Source organism: Thermobia domestica, chromosome 18, assembly GCF_964235325.1.
Source record: "Thermobia domestica chromosome 18, izTheDome1.hap1.1, whole genome shotgun sequence".
NCBI lineage: Eukaryota > Metazoa > Arthropoda > Insecta > Zygentoma > Lepismatidae > Thermobia > Thermobia domestica.
Genome location: NC_137471.1, coordinates 103,598,017 through 103,612,144, shown reverse-complemented (window position 1 = coordinate 103,612,144; position 14,128 = coordinate 103,598,017). Strand labels below are relative to the sequence as shown.

The 14,128-nt window shown below is 35.0% G+C and overlaps 1 protein-coding gene across 3 annotated transcripts in view; it reads right to left on the bottom strand.

Annotated features, from left to right (window-relative positions):
• Positions 1-1,172: 1,172 nt before the first annotated feature.
• The window catches only part of LOC145676206 (uncharacterized), a 631,920-nt gene continuing 618,964 nt past the window's right edge, over positions 1,173-14,128 (bottom strand). Inside the window, exon 7 of one of the 3 annotated variants that reach the window (XM_081747127.1) lies at positions 1,173-3,189. In XM_081747127.1, the coding sequence (XP_081603253.1) occupies positions 2,822-3,189 (368 nt within the window). In that variant the 3' untranslated portion in view covers positions 1,173-2,821. The remainder of the gene's footprint in view (positions 3,190-14,128) is intronic. The other 2 variants (XM_081747126.1, XM_081747125.1) reach the window with 2 other exon arrangements.

Genomic DNA, 14,128 nt, shown 5'->3' with positions numbered 1-14,128 from the left:
TTCCCCCTTAGAAATAAACGTTTCGTAAGTAACCAACGTTATGTGTCTGACTTGTGACTGCCTATATTTCTGTGTGGCTCCGTGGATGAATGAGTAGAGTCGTTGCTTCGTAATAATGAGTTTGGGTGTTCAAGTCCTGCTCAGGTTAGTTCAATTTTTTTATTGTTTGTTTCCCATATCTGATGATGTTTCTCCCCCTCTGTAATCATCTGATACTCTCAACTGAGTTCTCCACTTGAATTCAACAATTGGTAATGGGATGCTCTCAGGTTCGGGTGAGCTTTTACATGTGTACTTACAAAATCAACATTTTCGACAAAATATGGATGCTATCTGATCATTTTGTCTCAAATTCTAAATTTGCGCATGCGATTTTGCCATTTTCAATGTAAATTTCTGTCTCCTCCTCCGCCTTCCTCCTTAGCCTTTCTCTCTTTCATCATATTTGCATCTCTCGTTCTCCATTGTCATCAGCTTTGACATAAGATGACTTGGGACCAAAAATTGAAATCATAAAAGTGCTATACTAATGGGCTCACTCTCACTAAGCATTTGATTAAATGTATGTGTTTTCACTCTAAAGGAGGGGGTATTCGCTCTTTCTACCCTCCTGAAGTGACAGAATATTAATTCAGACTCTGCAAAGTTATTTCAGATCAATCGAATGAAGGAGTGTTCATACCAACAGCAACAGGATTGGACTTTATTTTTTCTTTTGTTTCAATTTATCTTTACAATTAGGACAAAAATCAAGTAATATGTTTGCCATAAGAACTACACGTCTAAGATTTATTTCATTTTGAAGAAATGATGCTGTAGACGGTAGGGGGAATTTCGCCCAAGGGTACGGGAATTTTCAGTGCCTGGCGATTATGCCACCCGCCTTCCTTTACAGCTAATTTGGTTGCATACTTCCCGGCAAATGGTTCGGACTCAGCTGATGGAGCACTTTAGCTGTAAATCTTAATATGGCTGTACCATCTAGAAGTGTCCCTCGCTATAGAATTCCTTGATTGCGTCATTACTGTTACGTCATAAACCAAACCGTAACAAGCCTTATAATTGGTTAAAAATTATAGCAGACGCGTTATGAATTCAGTTCGGGCCCCGGAGAGCATTAACCACCTCTCAGTATCGGATTCCAACTTCCTTTATTTGCTTTTTCTTACTTTTAAACATTATTCACTTACAACTAGTTTACTTTCACTTCTATAATTCTATACTTTTATACCCCTTTCGTAAATGAAAGTACGGCTATCTTAATGAAATCACGGAAACACTGCACTGTACTGATGATAGCACCTCAATCATCCACAGTCCAAAACAGATAGCAAAAACAGGTTACATTAGTTTTTCATTAGGCTTTCAGCTCCTTGTCTGCGGAGTGGAAATTTTGCAGTGGGGAGGTCTGGGAGGGGAAACAGTGCAGCCACAACATCCACGATCGCAAACGTCGTAATGACGTTGTTCAGTAATGAGATACATTCCAATATAATCACATACCTTAGAAAATAATAAAATAAATTAGGAAATTTTAGCAATTGGAATGGTTTCTTTGTGCCCAATGTAAATACGGGACATTTTGGCGTCCCAGGAGATTTTTTGGGACACCGGGAATGGTAGTGAAAAACGGGACAATCCCGTTTTACGGGATGGTTTGTCACAATAAGTTATACTGAACAAAACTAAAAGAAAAATTCGAAATTCGAAAAATCTCGATCTTTTTACTTTGAGCTCAAATTTGAGAGGGAAATTCGACACTCAGATAAAAATATATCAACAGGATAAACTATGTTCCAATCATACTTGGCATAGAAAAAATCATCCCAATGTCTTAATTAGTGTTCACACAGGGGAGGATTAAGTAAGTGTCACTACCGTTAGTGACATTTTGGTCACCCTGTCTCGAAATGATTAGTAGAAAGTTCAATAAATCTTATCCTCCCTTGATGAACTTTGTGGTGGACAAACACCGTGTGCGTGGGTTTTCTCGGGGTTCTCCCGTTTCCTCCCACTTCCTTCATTCCACCATTTCATTCATTACTCATCATCACCGTCTCCTTTAGCCTAACTGGCATAACCGTGGGACGTAAAATTTAAGGATTTCTTATCCTCCCTTGACGTGAGATCTTTATTTATAGTTAGAGCGTAGACTTTAAAATTAAGAAAAAGAAAATGAAAGTGAAAAAACGTTAAGAAGGTGAAAATCAAAGTATATTTGTTCAAGATATAGGAACAAATGTGAAAGAGTAACGACTTCTTGTGCCGGCATCTTTAGACGTCATTTTGAAAGTGAAGCCGGCGTGGGAACGATGGGGAGTTTTAGTATGTTGTATGGTTTAGTTTGAATTAACAATGCTGAGAAATTCAGCTTCCATTTAATTAGTCCGATATTGAAGCATATCTTTCCTGTACTAAAATTGAAGAACAGCGCCCTCTTTGTGTTCCGGTTGCCTATCGTTGACGCAAAGTGACTTTTTATATATCATAGTTAGTACTAAATCATTATTTTTACAAAATATAACATATTCTATTCCATTATTTCTGACATTAATATTAGCTAAGGTATGTTACTTCGAAATAAAGGCGAAAGGTTAGTAAATTTTGCTTGTTACTAAAAATTTGTTCATCACGTTGTTAACGTTATATTGTCTTTGAAAATACAACCATTTCTTACACTTTGGATTGCTACATGTGATTTACCTGTGATTTTTTCTTTCACAAAATGTATCTTTCCCTTGTGAAATTCCATGATATTCTTCCTATTCTTCCAATCTTGATTCCTTCCTTCTCACTATCTATTTTCCTTTTCGAGTTCACATTACGCGTACAAGTCGTTCATGACTAATCCATCTTCTTCATCGACTGTGAATTGCATTCTTGGTACGAAAGGAACCTGATAAATATGATTCACAATTTCACCCTGATTTAATATCTGCTCTTGTGATGGAACAGAAAAAAAACTCCCTGACTCACAAGACTTCGAAAATGGTGTTGCATACTCACAATCGATATCTATCCGAGATTGGTAGTTAGATGTGTCAATTTCTTGATACACATATTCATCTTGTTTCTTAAATTCACAATTTGCGTTTCGTCTCTTTTGATATTTTTTCCTCAAATAAAGATAAATCGAAACAGGAACTAAAATTGTCATGAAGATTACTCCAATTACTACTCCTGCTGCAACTGTAAAAGAGATATAAAATATTATTATCCAAAAAAGAAAACAAAGATAATATATTATACTAGTGTTTCTTAAATGATTCTAATAAGATATCAGCGGTATCAATATAATAGAGAATAAAATATTTCTCCTCTCTGATCAATTGAGAGAACTGTAGATTACTGATAGAGTGTTCACTTCTGGTACGAGAGAGCCCTGATCGATCGTATTCACGCAAGTTTATGGTGGACAATATCATACCCGTAGTTTTCTTTGAGTTCTCCCATTTCTTCTCCACATTCTCATTCCCCAATTATTTCATAATGACTCATCTTCACTAATCACGCGTCTGCTTTAGCTTTAAGAGCGTATTCGATAGATGTTAAATAAAATGTTCATTTTGTTTTATCCATTAGCGCATCATAGCTAATGTCACTGATTGGATTGTCTGTAGAGAAGCATATAGTTCAAGTGTCACGTTGAAGATTTATAATATTCGTCCCTAATAATGTGAATATTCCAAACATTAAATATATCACTAAAACATATATTAGTTAAAATTGTGAAACACTTGGTTGGGCTTATCTCTTTCCAGGTATTTTCCGTTCTTAGATTCAAAGCATTCTTTAGAACATCATCAAAGTGGTTGTTAGCCTTCTAGGATGTCTGTACTTCCGTCTTATTGTGGGTTATAGAAGAAAAATCTCGTCCAGTTCTTTACCAGGAGGTAATGTGCCTAAGATCGATGACACATTCCCGCACTGGATGGCGATGCTGATACGTTGGAAAAGAAATGCAGTAGCTCGGGGATCACCAGTTTCGATCGCTATTCGATGACCAACTTCGGTAATGAAATTAGATCCTTCGTACCCCAAGATCCACTGGTTTCTATTGCTACTGTTACAAACCAATATTTGTCCAATAGGTTTGTGTATTTTAGCCTTTCGTCGGATTCTCTGTGAGCGGCGACGAGACCTGCCTGAATTGAAGAACGTGCTATGTTGAAAAGAACAAACGTATCGGAACATGTGAAATCCCAGACTAGTGCTTTTCCGTTTTTCCACGGTACCAAGGTTATGCCGTCAGCCCTTTTACTATCAGAGTGGCAACAATCATTTGGTTCTTTTATTGAAGGAACCCCCGAGGGCTCTACAAATGATGTTCACATTATGGTGTCGAGATTGTCTTCCAGCACTCTTTTTATATGAAAGACCATGTAATTCTTTGTTATCAACATATGCGTTGCAAGCAGAACAGTAGTGAGGCTCGCAAATATTAGCCCCTAAGCGCAGAGCTGTAGCAATACGAAAATTCTCATTAGAAAGGTGTAGGCCGAGTGTGTGAGAAGGTAGGGCTTTAAGTCATGCGCCGGTTTCGTCGGAGGAGACAGGTAACAGCCTGGCTTTGTCAGCTGGGTTATTAGTTGATGATAAAAGCGAAGGTAAATGAAGCTTCACTACAGGTTCATCCCAAACACACTGGACATGTTTTTGTCGTTAGGTGGGGGATCGATTCCAACCAGATTAGTCCATTTATCGATGCATTCTTATATATCTCGAATCGAGTCCAAGTCAACCTCCTGTTGAAGAACAGATTCAATTAGTTCTCGTGAGCCATAGAATGATGCGTGGAAAGAAGGTACGGCGATATCCATGGCTCGACGAATCCCAAGGCCTCCACTCTCAACTGGTAAGGAAACTTGTAACCATGAACTGTCTTTCAAAGAACAATTTAGAATGGATTCCAGTCCTGTTCTAAGAGTGTAGTCGAATTTGTCAAATAATTTATCATCCTGCCAGGAAGGGGAGCAACGGAGGAAATATAGTAATCTTGGAAGTGAGAATGAAGGTTGTAGTAAATAATAAGGGGAGTGTACAGAAATTTTTGATAATTGAGAAAATAAGAATTCTAATTTTGATATCTTGACCAATGAAATTTTGTTCCTTGATTCGGCAGAGATGGCAGCGCCTAAAAGTTCCGTATTGGTAGGTGATAAGTTTGATACCAGGTGCTACTTCGTTAAATCTTTCATAAAGGCCATGGACTTCATCAACTCTGGCGCTCAGAAAACTCACTTCACATTTGAGTTTAGAAACAATCCAATAGATGAAGCTTCTACACGAATTTTGTTGAAAGCGCGTAGTACTACGTCGATATTTCCAGCTATGGTGTGACATACTGTCACAGCACTGATAGTACAGAATTTTTGATGAGAGGGAACGCACTTTCTACCCCGAGTATACCTCGCTAAAAAATTTTTATACTTTTAGGTCGGTATATTTTAGTTATTTGATTATAATTATTCTCCTAATTAGTATTTATTTAAACTACAAATCGGTAGAAATTATATTTTGAGGGAAAATTACTTTTATTTTACATTAGTATATGATAGTTTTAGAAGCAAACGCATTTATTACAAAGAATTATGGGTAGTACCGTTTCACTCCTAGTTGAAATTATATATCCGTCTAAACACTAATCTGAATTTAAAAGAATATTTTAAATCCCCTTCCACTTAGTTTGATATACCTTAATTATGTAAAAATTCAGTTATATTTAGAATTTTAGTAAATATTTATTCAGTTTATTTTCTCAACACCAAGTTCCTTGCTTTGATTGGTACAATTTTATTTGGGGATTATGGGTAATGAAGAGGTCGCTTGCGTACTTTGGCATCGGATTCTGTGGTGATAAGTCAAACTGTTATAGCCGTTCGTCAAACATTAAGTTTTACCTGGATTTTGTGGCTGAGTGAAGGTAAATTGATATTATTTATATAGTTAAAACAGTATAGTTCATCGAGAGAAGCAAATAAATTAATTAATCAGTAATCAGAACAGTATTTTTGGATATCACTACTAAACGGTGGATTAGTGACCTGCCATGTTTCGAAAGCAATAGCAGGACCGGACAGGAATTGGAATTAGTGAGAAATAGTGTACAGTTCATTTTATTTCAAAATTTCCTTCTAAATCCTTCCCCAGATTCAATTAATACCTTGTCCTAAAGTAGATTCATATGTGTAGTTAGTATAATTTGTATTATTTATAACATGGCGGTATCTCTAGTATTTTATGTTGTTAGGGTAATTTCAGTGATTATGTTTGAGTAAATTTAGATAGGGGCTCCCGCTCAGATTTCTAGAATAAATACCGTTTCCCACCAAAAAAATGGGTTGAATTACCAGTTTTTGGGAGACTTCCTTTCAGGAAGGGGATCTCCAAATCATCCTCTGTTTTGTTTTGGTAAAGATGTAGTAATTATAAGTAGGGCCACCAGGTCCTAGATCAGTTTATTCTTTGAATTCATTGCCGGTTTAGTGATGATTTATTTGTGGTTTTGGTGTGTATTTAATTTTGAGTAGTATGTGTCGAGTTATATGTATTAGTAGGTGTAATTGTGTAGTGATGTGAGTTGTAGTTAATTGTAGTATGTTGTTGAGTATGGGATATGAGTGTGCAGGACTGGACAGTGTGTCGTTCATTACCAAATTTTCCATTATAGTTCGTGGACATGAATGTCAAAGCATTTCAGTAATTTTAGCAGCGAATTAATAGACTGAGTACAAGGAGAATTCACATGCGAGTACAGCGCCGTTGTAACCAAATTTCGTACTTCATTGGTGAAATAGGTTCGTCGACATTCGTGGTAAATTAGTTATTATTTAAAATTCTATACTGTTTCTGGCTTAGATAAACCATTTGGTGGCTATATTGATCCTTGATACAACATTACTGAAAATCTTGACGTTCTATCTAATCAAACAACTGAAATATTAACGTCAATAAACTTCACTTATTTCCATAAATAGTATTTCAGCCATATAAACTCGTGTTTCAAGTCAAACCATAACATTAATTTTATTTTGATTCGTAATCGCAGAATGAAAGTTCATTATTGTAGTTTAAACAAATTGCATTAAATAGAGAATCAGTTTTGATAATTTCTCTTTCTTAACTGTGTAAACATATAATTTTCCTGGCTGTGAGGTGAAATGTATTAGGTTTTGAAGCTAAATGGTCTTGAGTTCATACATGGCTTCCATGTGTTAATCAATACTACGATTTTATTGAATTTTAGTTGAATATAAGTATATTAAATGAATGTGACTACCTCGAACAGTCAGTAATATGAAGTATAGGGTGCCTATTAGTAAATCGACGACATATTAGTTATGAGTATATATGAATATGAATGATAAATATGATTATTGATTATAGTGAAGTAAATATTTATGAATAAGAAGGCACTTCGAGAGATATATGTGATGTAATGTGGGATTATTAGTATTATTATGATTATTTCGGGTATTGATTTTCACACCCGAGTCCTGTATGAAGAGGTTTGTGCAAATACAGAAGGCTACCTTTCTACTTCACAGTTTGGGGGAGGATTTGTTTACATTGACATACAACATTGAAAATTTGGTCTGACATTGTAAATAGTATTATATGGTTGAATTACAAAACATTTATTAGAATATCCATGGAATTTATTGACCGGCTGAAAACATAGTTTGATGAACATGTTACATATTTTGGTTTAGTGTAGCTCTGTAATTTAGATTTTTTTCGCGTCACTCAACAAGCCTATTTTATTATTGTTTATATTGCTCAAGGCGGAAATAATTTGGATGGTAATAAGAAATTAGATAAAAATATACAGTAGATACCGTACCCAAGTGTCAATTTTCCCGCCACACATTTTCATTCTCTTTTAGTTTTAAATTAAGGAGTTGTGAAATTTGATAGGCACCTCAAGACTGGCACTCTTGCGGTTGGGTAGCCACTGGCGTTATTTGGCTGTTAAAATCGCCAGTACAAAATTAGATTTATTTAATTTTTTTAATTTCGGCAAATCCCTAATTAGGTTTTCCTATTCTTATCGTAGTTCACTTTAGTTTCCGCTCTGTCCTTGAACCTTTTAGACTTCTAAGGGGTCGGATGATATTTTTATTTCTTTTTTAAAATTCTAAATTAGAGACTACACCAACCTTCCGGTGATTCCGGGGTCTTCAATGGCGTTGAACGGATACGGTGAGTGGTGGGTTTTCCCTAAAGCCTTCGCCTTTCCCAAAATCCTATTGAGGGCACAGACTCGTCTCGTTGTTGAAGATACTTGTTTTTCGGCTATTTATTTGGTAAGCCGAACCCCTTTTGGCATAAAAGAAAATATTTGGTTATAGTATGTTGTATATGTAAATTCGACCACTTATCTTTCGTAGTTGTAGTGTTTTGTCTCCTCTCTTTTTACCTATTCTTTCTTCTACTCCTTCTCTAAAGTTTGTTTTTTAAATTTCGACCTTCCCCCCCAAAGTTTGAATCTTATAATTTTCATTGCCTAGTATATGTTTACATTTCAAATCTAAAACTGATTGATCGTAAGACGTAATTCGTGGAGGTAATTCACTAATACATCGTAACAAGGGACCGGGTTTCATCGTGATTTGACCTGCTGCAGAAGCGTCTATGGTTCTTTTGTACTTTTAAATTAATTTTTTACCTCCGTTTTCTCCAGCCTTGTTTCAATCTCTTTTTTTTCTACTAAAAGATGGATCATCTCGATACCTGTTTTCAGTTAACTAAAATAGATATTCACATAGTAATAGTTTGGGCCCAAAAGAACTTAGTATATCAATGTAGATTTGTTACCATTTAAGTATATATATATATATATTGTACTCACATGCCTGCCGGAAATAATCAATAATATTTTATTTGTGGAAAGTATATCCTATTCTTTAATATTGTGTACTGTATGCGCGGCTATTTATTAAGACATTTATACTTGGTGTTGGATTTTTTCTTTCTTTCATTAATGTAAAATGTAATGCAACCGAAGAAAAGTTTATTGATCGTGGTTGTGGATATTACAGAGAATATATATATGGATTTATATATTAGAGTATGTATAATGAATTATTAATTATGAACGACGGATGATTATAGTGTAAAAGTAATTTAATATTTGTTGATGAATTAAGTAAATAAATATATATATATATAAAGTGTTGTCGTGCCTAACCCCGAACATTAGAAACCATAGTAACAAAGATCGACATATAGTAGTAGTAATAACACTGCCATTTTCTGTTCATGATTCTGCTTGAATAATTTAATCTCAGTAAGTAAACTAGTGGTTGTTATTATAAATGGCATGTCAGTTTAACGGAAGACAGGCTATTCCCTATTTCTGTGACATCATTCATAAGAAAATTCGTTGCAAATCAAATAACCTTATATATTTATATTTGAAATATTTTACCTGTCCCGCTATCCTCCAAGCAAGATCAGTGAAGTTCTTATGTTCTCTTCATCGAATAAATAAAATAAAGTGAATTCTTCCTTGGACTCGGAGTGAAAATATGTGTGTTCACACATACCATATCGACTATGCGATAACCATAACTATGATGGTATATGACTGAATATGACGAATATGGCTACAGTAAAGAAAATATATTGATACGTATTCCTCGTAGAGTGGAAAGTCTCGAATTATATATATATATAAACATATATATTTATTTACCGAGGGTGTTAAAGTGAGCACCCATAGACTACATAATTAAAGTATAATACAGGGGTAAAATTATCGAACGATACCCAAAAGGGTAGTAGTTACCTGTGGTTTTAGTGGAATTAGTAAACACTTAAATTGTGGAATTAGTAAGCATTTCATCGAATGAGAAATGGACTCATGATATTCCAATAAAACTCCAATTTAAATTTATATAAAGTGATTGAGTGAGAAAGGACTCACCTTTATCTAAAATCCAAAGTTTCTTTTGTTTTCATTGATAATTTTTTCTTTCTCAACCAACGAGTCAAACTATGTATATGAAGTGCGTTAAATATGTGATGTGATCTAATTGTACGTTAAATATAAACAAACGTAATTTTTTTGTTTTTCTCTTTCTTTTGTCAGATATACATATGTATATGTCGAATGCGTTAGTATGACGACGTATGTTTTATTTTATATATTAATCGTAATGTTGATGTACTAATATATGTGTATATAGTGCATGTTGCATAATGTTTCACAATAGATATTAATACATGTATAACCCAGTGTAGTTGTTTTGTTTCCATTGACTATGATATCACTGTCCTGTATGAGTATGAGTGTGAGTGGGAATCGTATTTAGTGTTTAGTTTAGAATTTAAGACTAATTTGTAGTATTTAAAACAATCATAGTTATATAAGGTGATTTACGTATGTTAATTTGTTTTGTATAGCATACAATCTAACCTTCAATTAAAGTTAAATCGGCTCTGAGAAACAGTTAAGCCAATAAGATAACTCGATCAACCAAATTGATACGATATACTAAAATAAACGACGATCTCATCAAATGTCCAGAATTTTCATCTATAAAAGAAAAGACATTTATTAAATTAATAAAATATTGATATCATATTTTTTTTCTGAATAGCTCAAATGTGCAAACTATCTCAACTGTGATCAACGAATGCTAAATATTAGTTGGATTATTGGCATTACAAAATAATTAACAGCTAATTTAATTAAATTTTCTCATTACCGGGGCTAGGTTCGGATAACTCTCTCTTGTGTAGTTACCTGGACCCAGGTCTGGGTTGTATGTGGGAACATGTGTCTACTCTAAATCACTTCAAATTGAATTCTCTGTCAGTAGTTCATTAAACTTGGTTATTTTTCAACAATTAATATAACCTTTTATCGTTTTTCCGTAATCATTCCGTATTACTTTCTCTTCACTTTCCTTCCCTATTTCTTTTCTTCTTTTCCTCTTCTCCTCTTTCATTTTCCCTTTCTTCTTCTTCTTCTTTCTTTTTCCTTTATTTAAAAACTGAAGGCGTGATCTCTTATTTATTCTTCGGAAGTCCGATATAAAAAATAAAATCACGGTCAATGAAAAATCAAGTACAATAAACTAGCGCTCATAGTTTACGCCATGTTTCAGTTTTAAAAGGGCGAACCATGATTTCGGTACAAGTTATCACGCCTAACAATGGTTCCGTCATCTAAGTACCAGATACTTAAATCTGTGTTAATATCCTTAACAATGTGATGGATGGCTAGGGCGAACAGTGCTGGTCCAAGTGGGTCGCCTTGTTGTACTCCACGTTGTGAGTGACTTGTTATCACTTATAAAAAGATTGCTTGGTTCGGAGTAGCATTGGTAGATGTAATGGTAATATGTTGGATAGTTAATTTTAACAGATTGTAACATTGAGTCGCGGTTGAGTTGATTCAAGGCGTTCTGGAAGTAAATTTTTAAAAATGCTTTCACTTCAGTATGAGGAGATGAGTAGTACATTCTGGCCCGAATGGTATACAGACCCCTAGTTGGTGTGGTGACAGAACATTAATTAATGAATCTCGTATCCGGAAGCAGATAATTTTTGCTGATAAGCGTCTCCAAACATTGCCAACAGCTTTCGGGCGAATTCCACCGTTTTTCTTTTTCAGTGCTATAAGTGAGGCTCTAAAAAAAATTGGTCGTAAAATGGTCGGCACTTTCCCAGATATAATTAAGTGGATAAATTCACAGATGGATGTGATTAAGCGTTTCCTTGAATCAAAGTCTTAATTTATAATTAGATCTTTTAAGATTGAGGGACGGAGATTATTCATTCCGCCTGCCGAACCAGAGGGGAAGGAATTTATGGCCTTTAATAACTCGATGGAAGAGACTTTAGTTACTGTAGTCAAGTCCTCAGGTGGTTCTAGATTGATGAATGAGTGAGCGTGAGCTGGATGCTTTTCTTTTAGAGCATGTAGCACTGACGCATCTGGTGTAGCCACAGTGTCATCGGATATCAGTAGTCTGATAGCGCCACATATATATCACCATCTGCTAATTTTTGTTCTATGCTCTTGGTGTTGAGTGAACTGGATTTTTGTGGTTTGCGAGGTTCGTTGGTCCCTCGATGCTGCTTTGTTAATGCTTCAAGATGATGGTCCCTCCAGTTTCTGACTCTTAGTTTCATCCAAGTGGTAAGATTACTTACTTTCTCAGAACGCGGTGGGATGCAAAGCACTGCGTAAGGGAAAACTAGAAGGTTGATCCAAGAGTCAACATTATTTGTGTTGATATCACGAATTATGTCACATAGAGAATCAGCTACCGATGAACGAGCACCGCGAGGGACACGACGAAGAACCGGAACATTAGCCTTCAAATAAGACATAAGATCGTTAATTTTGGATAAAAGTTCAGAAGAGTTGTCATTGAAATCTAGTGTTAATAAATCCGAAACATAGTCGGTAGGCTGTTTAAGTTTGAGGTTACTGACCTTACTCTTGCGTACAATGTGATGGCATTTGCCTGTGTGAATGGATAAGCCTCTTTGGCTAAGAAAATGTTTATTACAGTGAACACATTGCACATCATTTGAAATGCTTGATGTATTCATATTATAGTTATAAAGATCGTTTTGTTTCATTCATTTTATTGTTGAGAAATTCAAATATCCACTTTTAACGAATATTAACTGAAAAAAAAATGCACTTTTCATTTTTTCCTTGCGCTAGATTTCATTGTTAAAAGATTTCGGAACTATAACGTTCATTAGGCATATTTTTTATTTCTTTATAATAACATAACCACAAAATCAATTTTAATACGGATTTCGCCATTTTCACCTCGGACATCATGCACACCGACATACAACTCAAACTCTTCAATCAAAGGTATTTCCTCACTTTTAGACAGAAACTACACAGAGAACACTTTTGGATCGTACATCGATCTTAACAATTTATAATTTATAACATGTCCATGGCTAGAGCCAGAGGGTGTAGCTCCCTGTGATCAACATCATCCCCTGAAATTTTCAGTTGTTCGTTGGTATGTACTGAGTGGGTCAAAGTAACCTTACAGTTCTCTCACTATTCTTTTCACGGTTTAGGTCTAATTTCCCAAACAGTGATTTAAAAAAAAGTTCTATATCCTTTACCTTCGTTTTAGAAATGTTATGTTACTTTAGACACATTCAAATAGATATTTTTTTTCGAAATTAGAAACAGCCTAATGACGAAAAGTTATGTTTATCTGCTGAGATCATTTAAATTTAGTTACGTTCATCGTTGACTATCGGTTGTGTCTTTGGTAAAGTATTTATTACATATATTTGTTAATTTAGTAGTCATTTATATACATAAATCGATTAATTTCATTACGATACCTTCCCTCGTTAATTCCCCGACACAAATCTATTGTTAAGAATCTATATTGCTCACTCCAACAGTTTGAACGTAACCTTTTAATTTTCTCGGACGGCATGTCACCAATCGCTTACTCGCCATAGATGTGCTGCAGGTTCGTGCCTTCATGATGCAGAGAAATTTAGTTTGTCTCGGATAAAAGTGCTCGGATACTTTATATACGTTTGAGCAAGGTAGAAGCAATTAATGTTCTTATGTCTTCCTTGAGTGAAATGGCTTCGTACTTCAGTTTGATTGTCGAGAAAATAGCCATCGAGTTTGTTGACAACTTTCTAATGTGATAACCACTAGACTAAACGTAGCTAAGTGTAAGTCATATTTATTTTTATATTATTGTAAATAGTGAAGTTGTATATATTTGGCCTGCTCTAGGCGCTTACAGAAAATATATGAATGCCATCCTTCCTAGTTAAGTCACCAGGGTCCCAACACAAAGTCATCGATAACCAATGTACTTATGTAGTCCTCCCATAGCCGGAAGTACCGGAAACAATGAAATGAATGTTGGTGGGGGTAGTTCATCTTTTGATGGTGTCCGTGCTATAAATTCTCGAACGAGTAAACGTTTCCTGTCTACATATTAATAATAGTTTTTAGATCAATCCACCAATTGTGTTGTTGGGGTAACTTAACCAATTAAAATATAAATTATCTTTCTTTCTGCGTAATACTTTCCCAATAAGATAGATACCAGAGCATTTCGTTGTCATTAGTTGAGATTTATAGAACCGTCTAGCAATTAGGGCA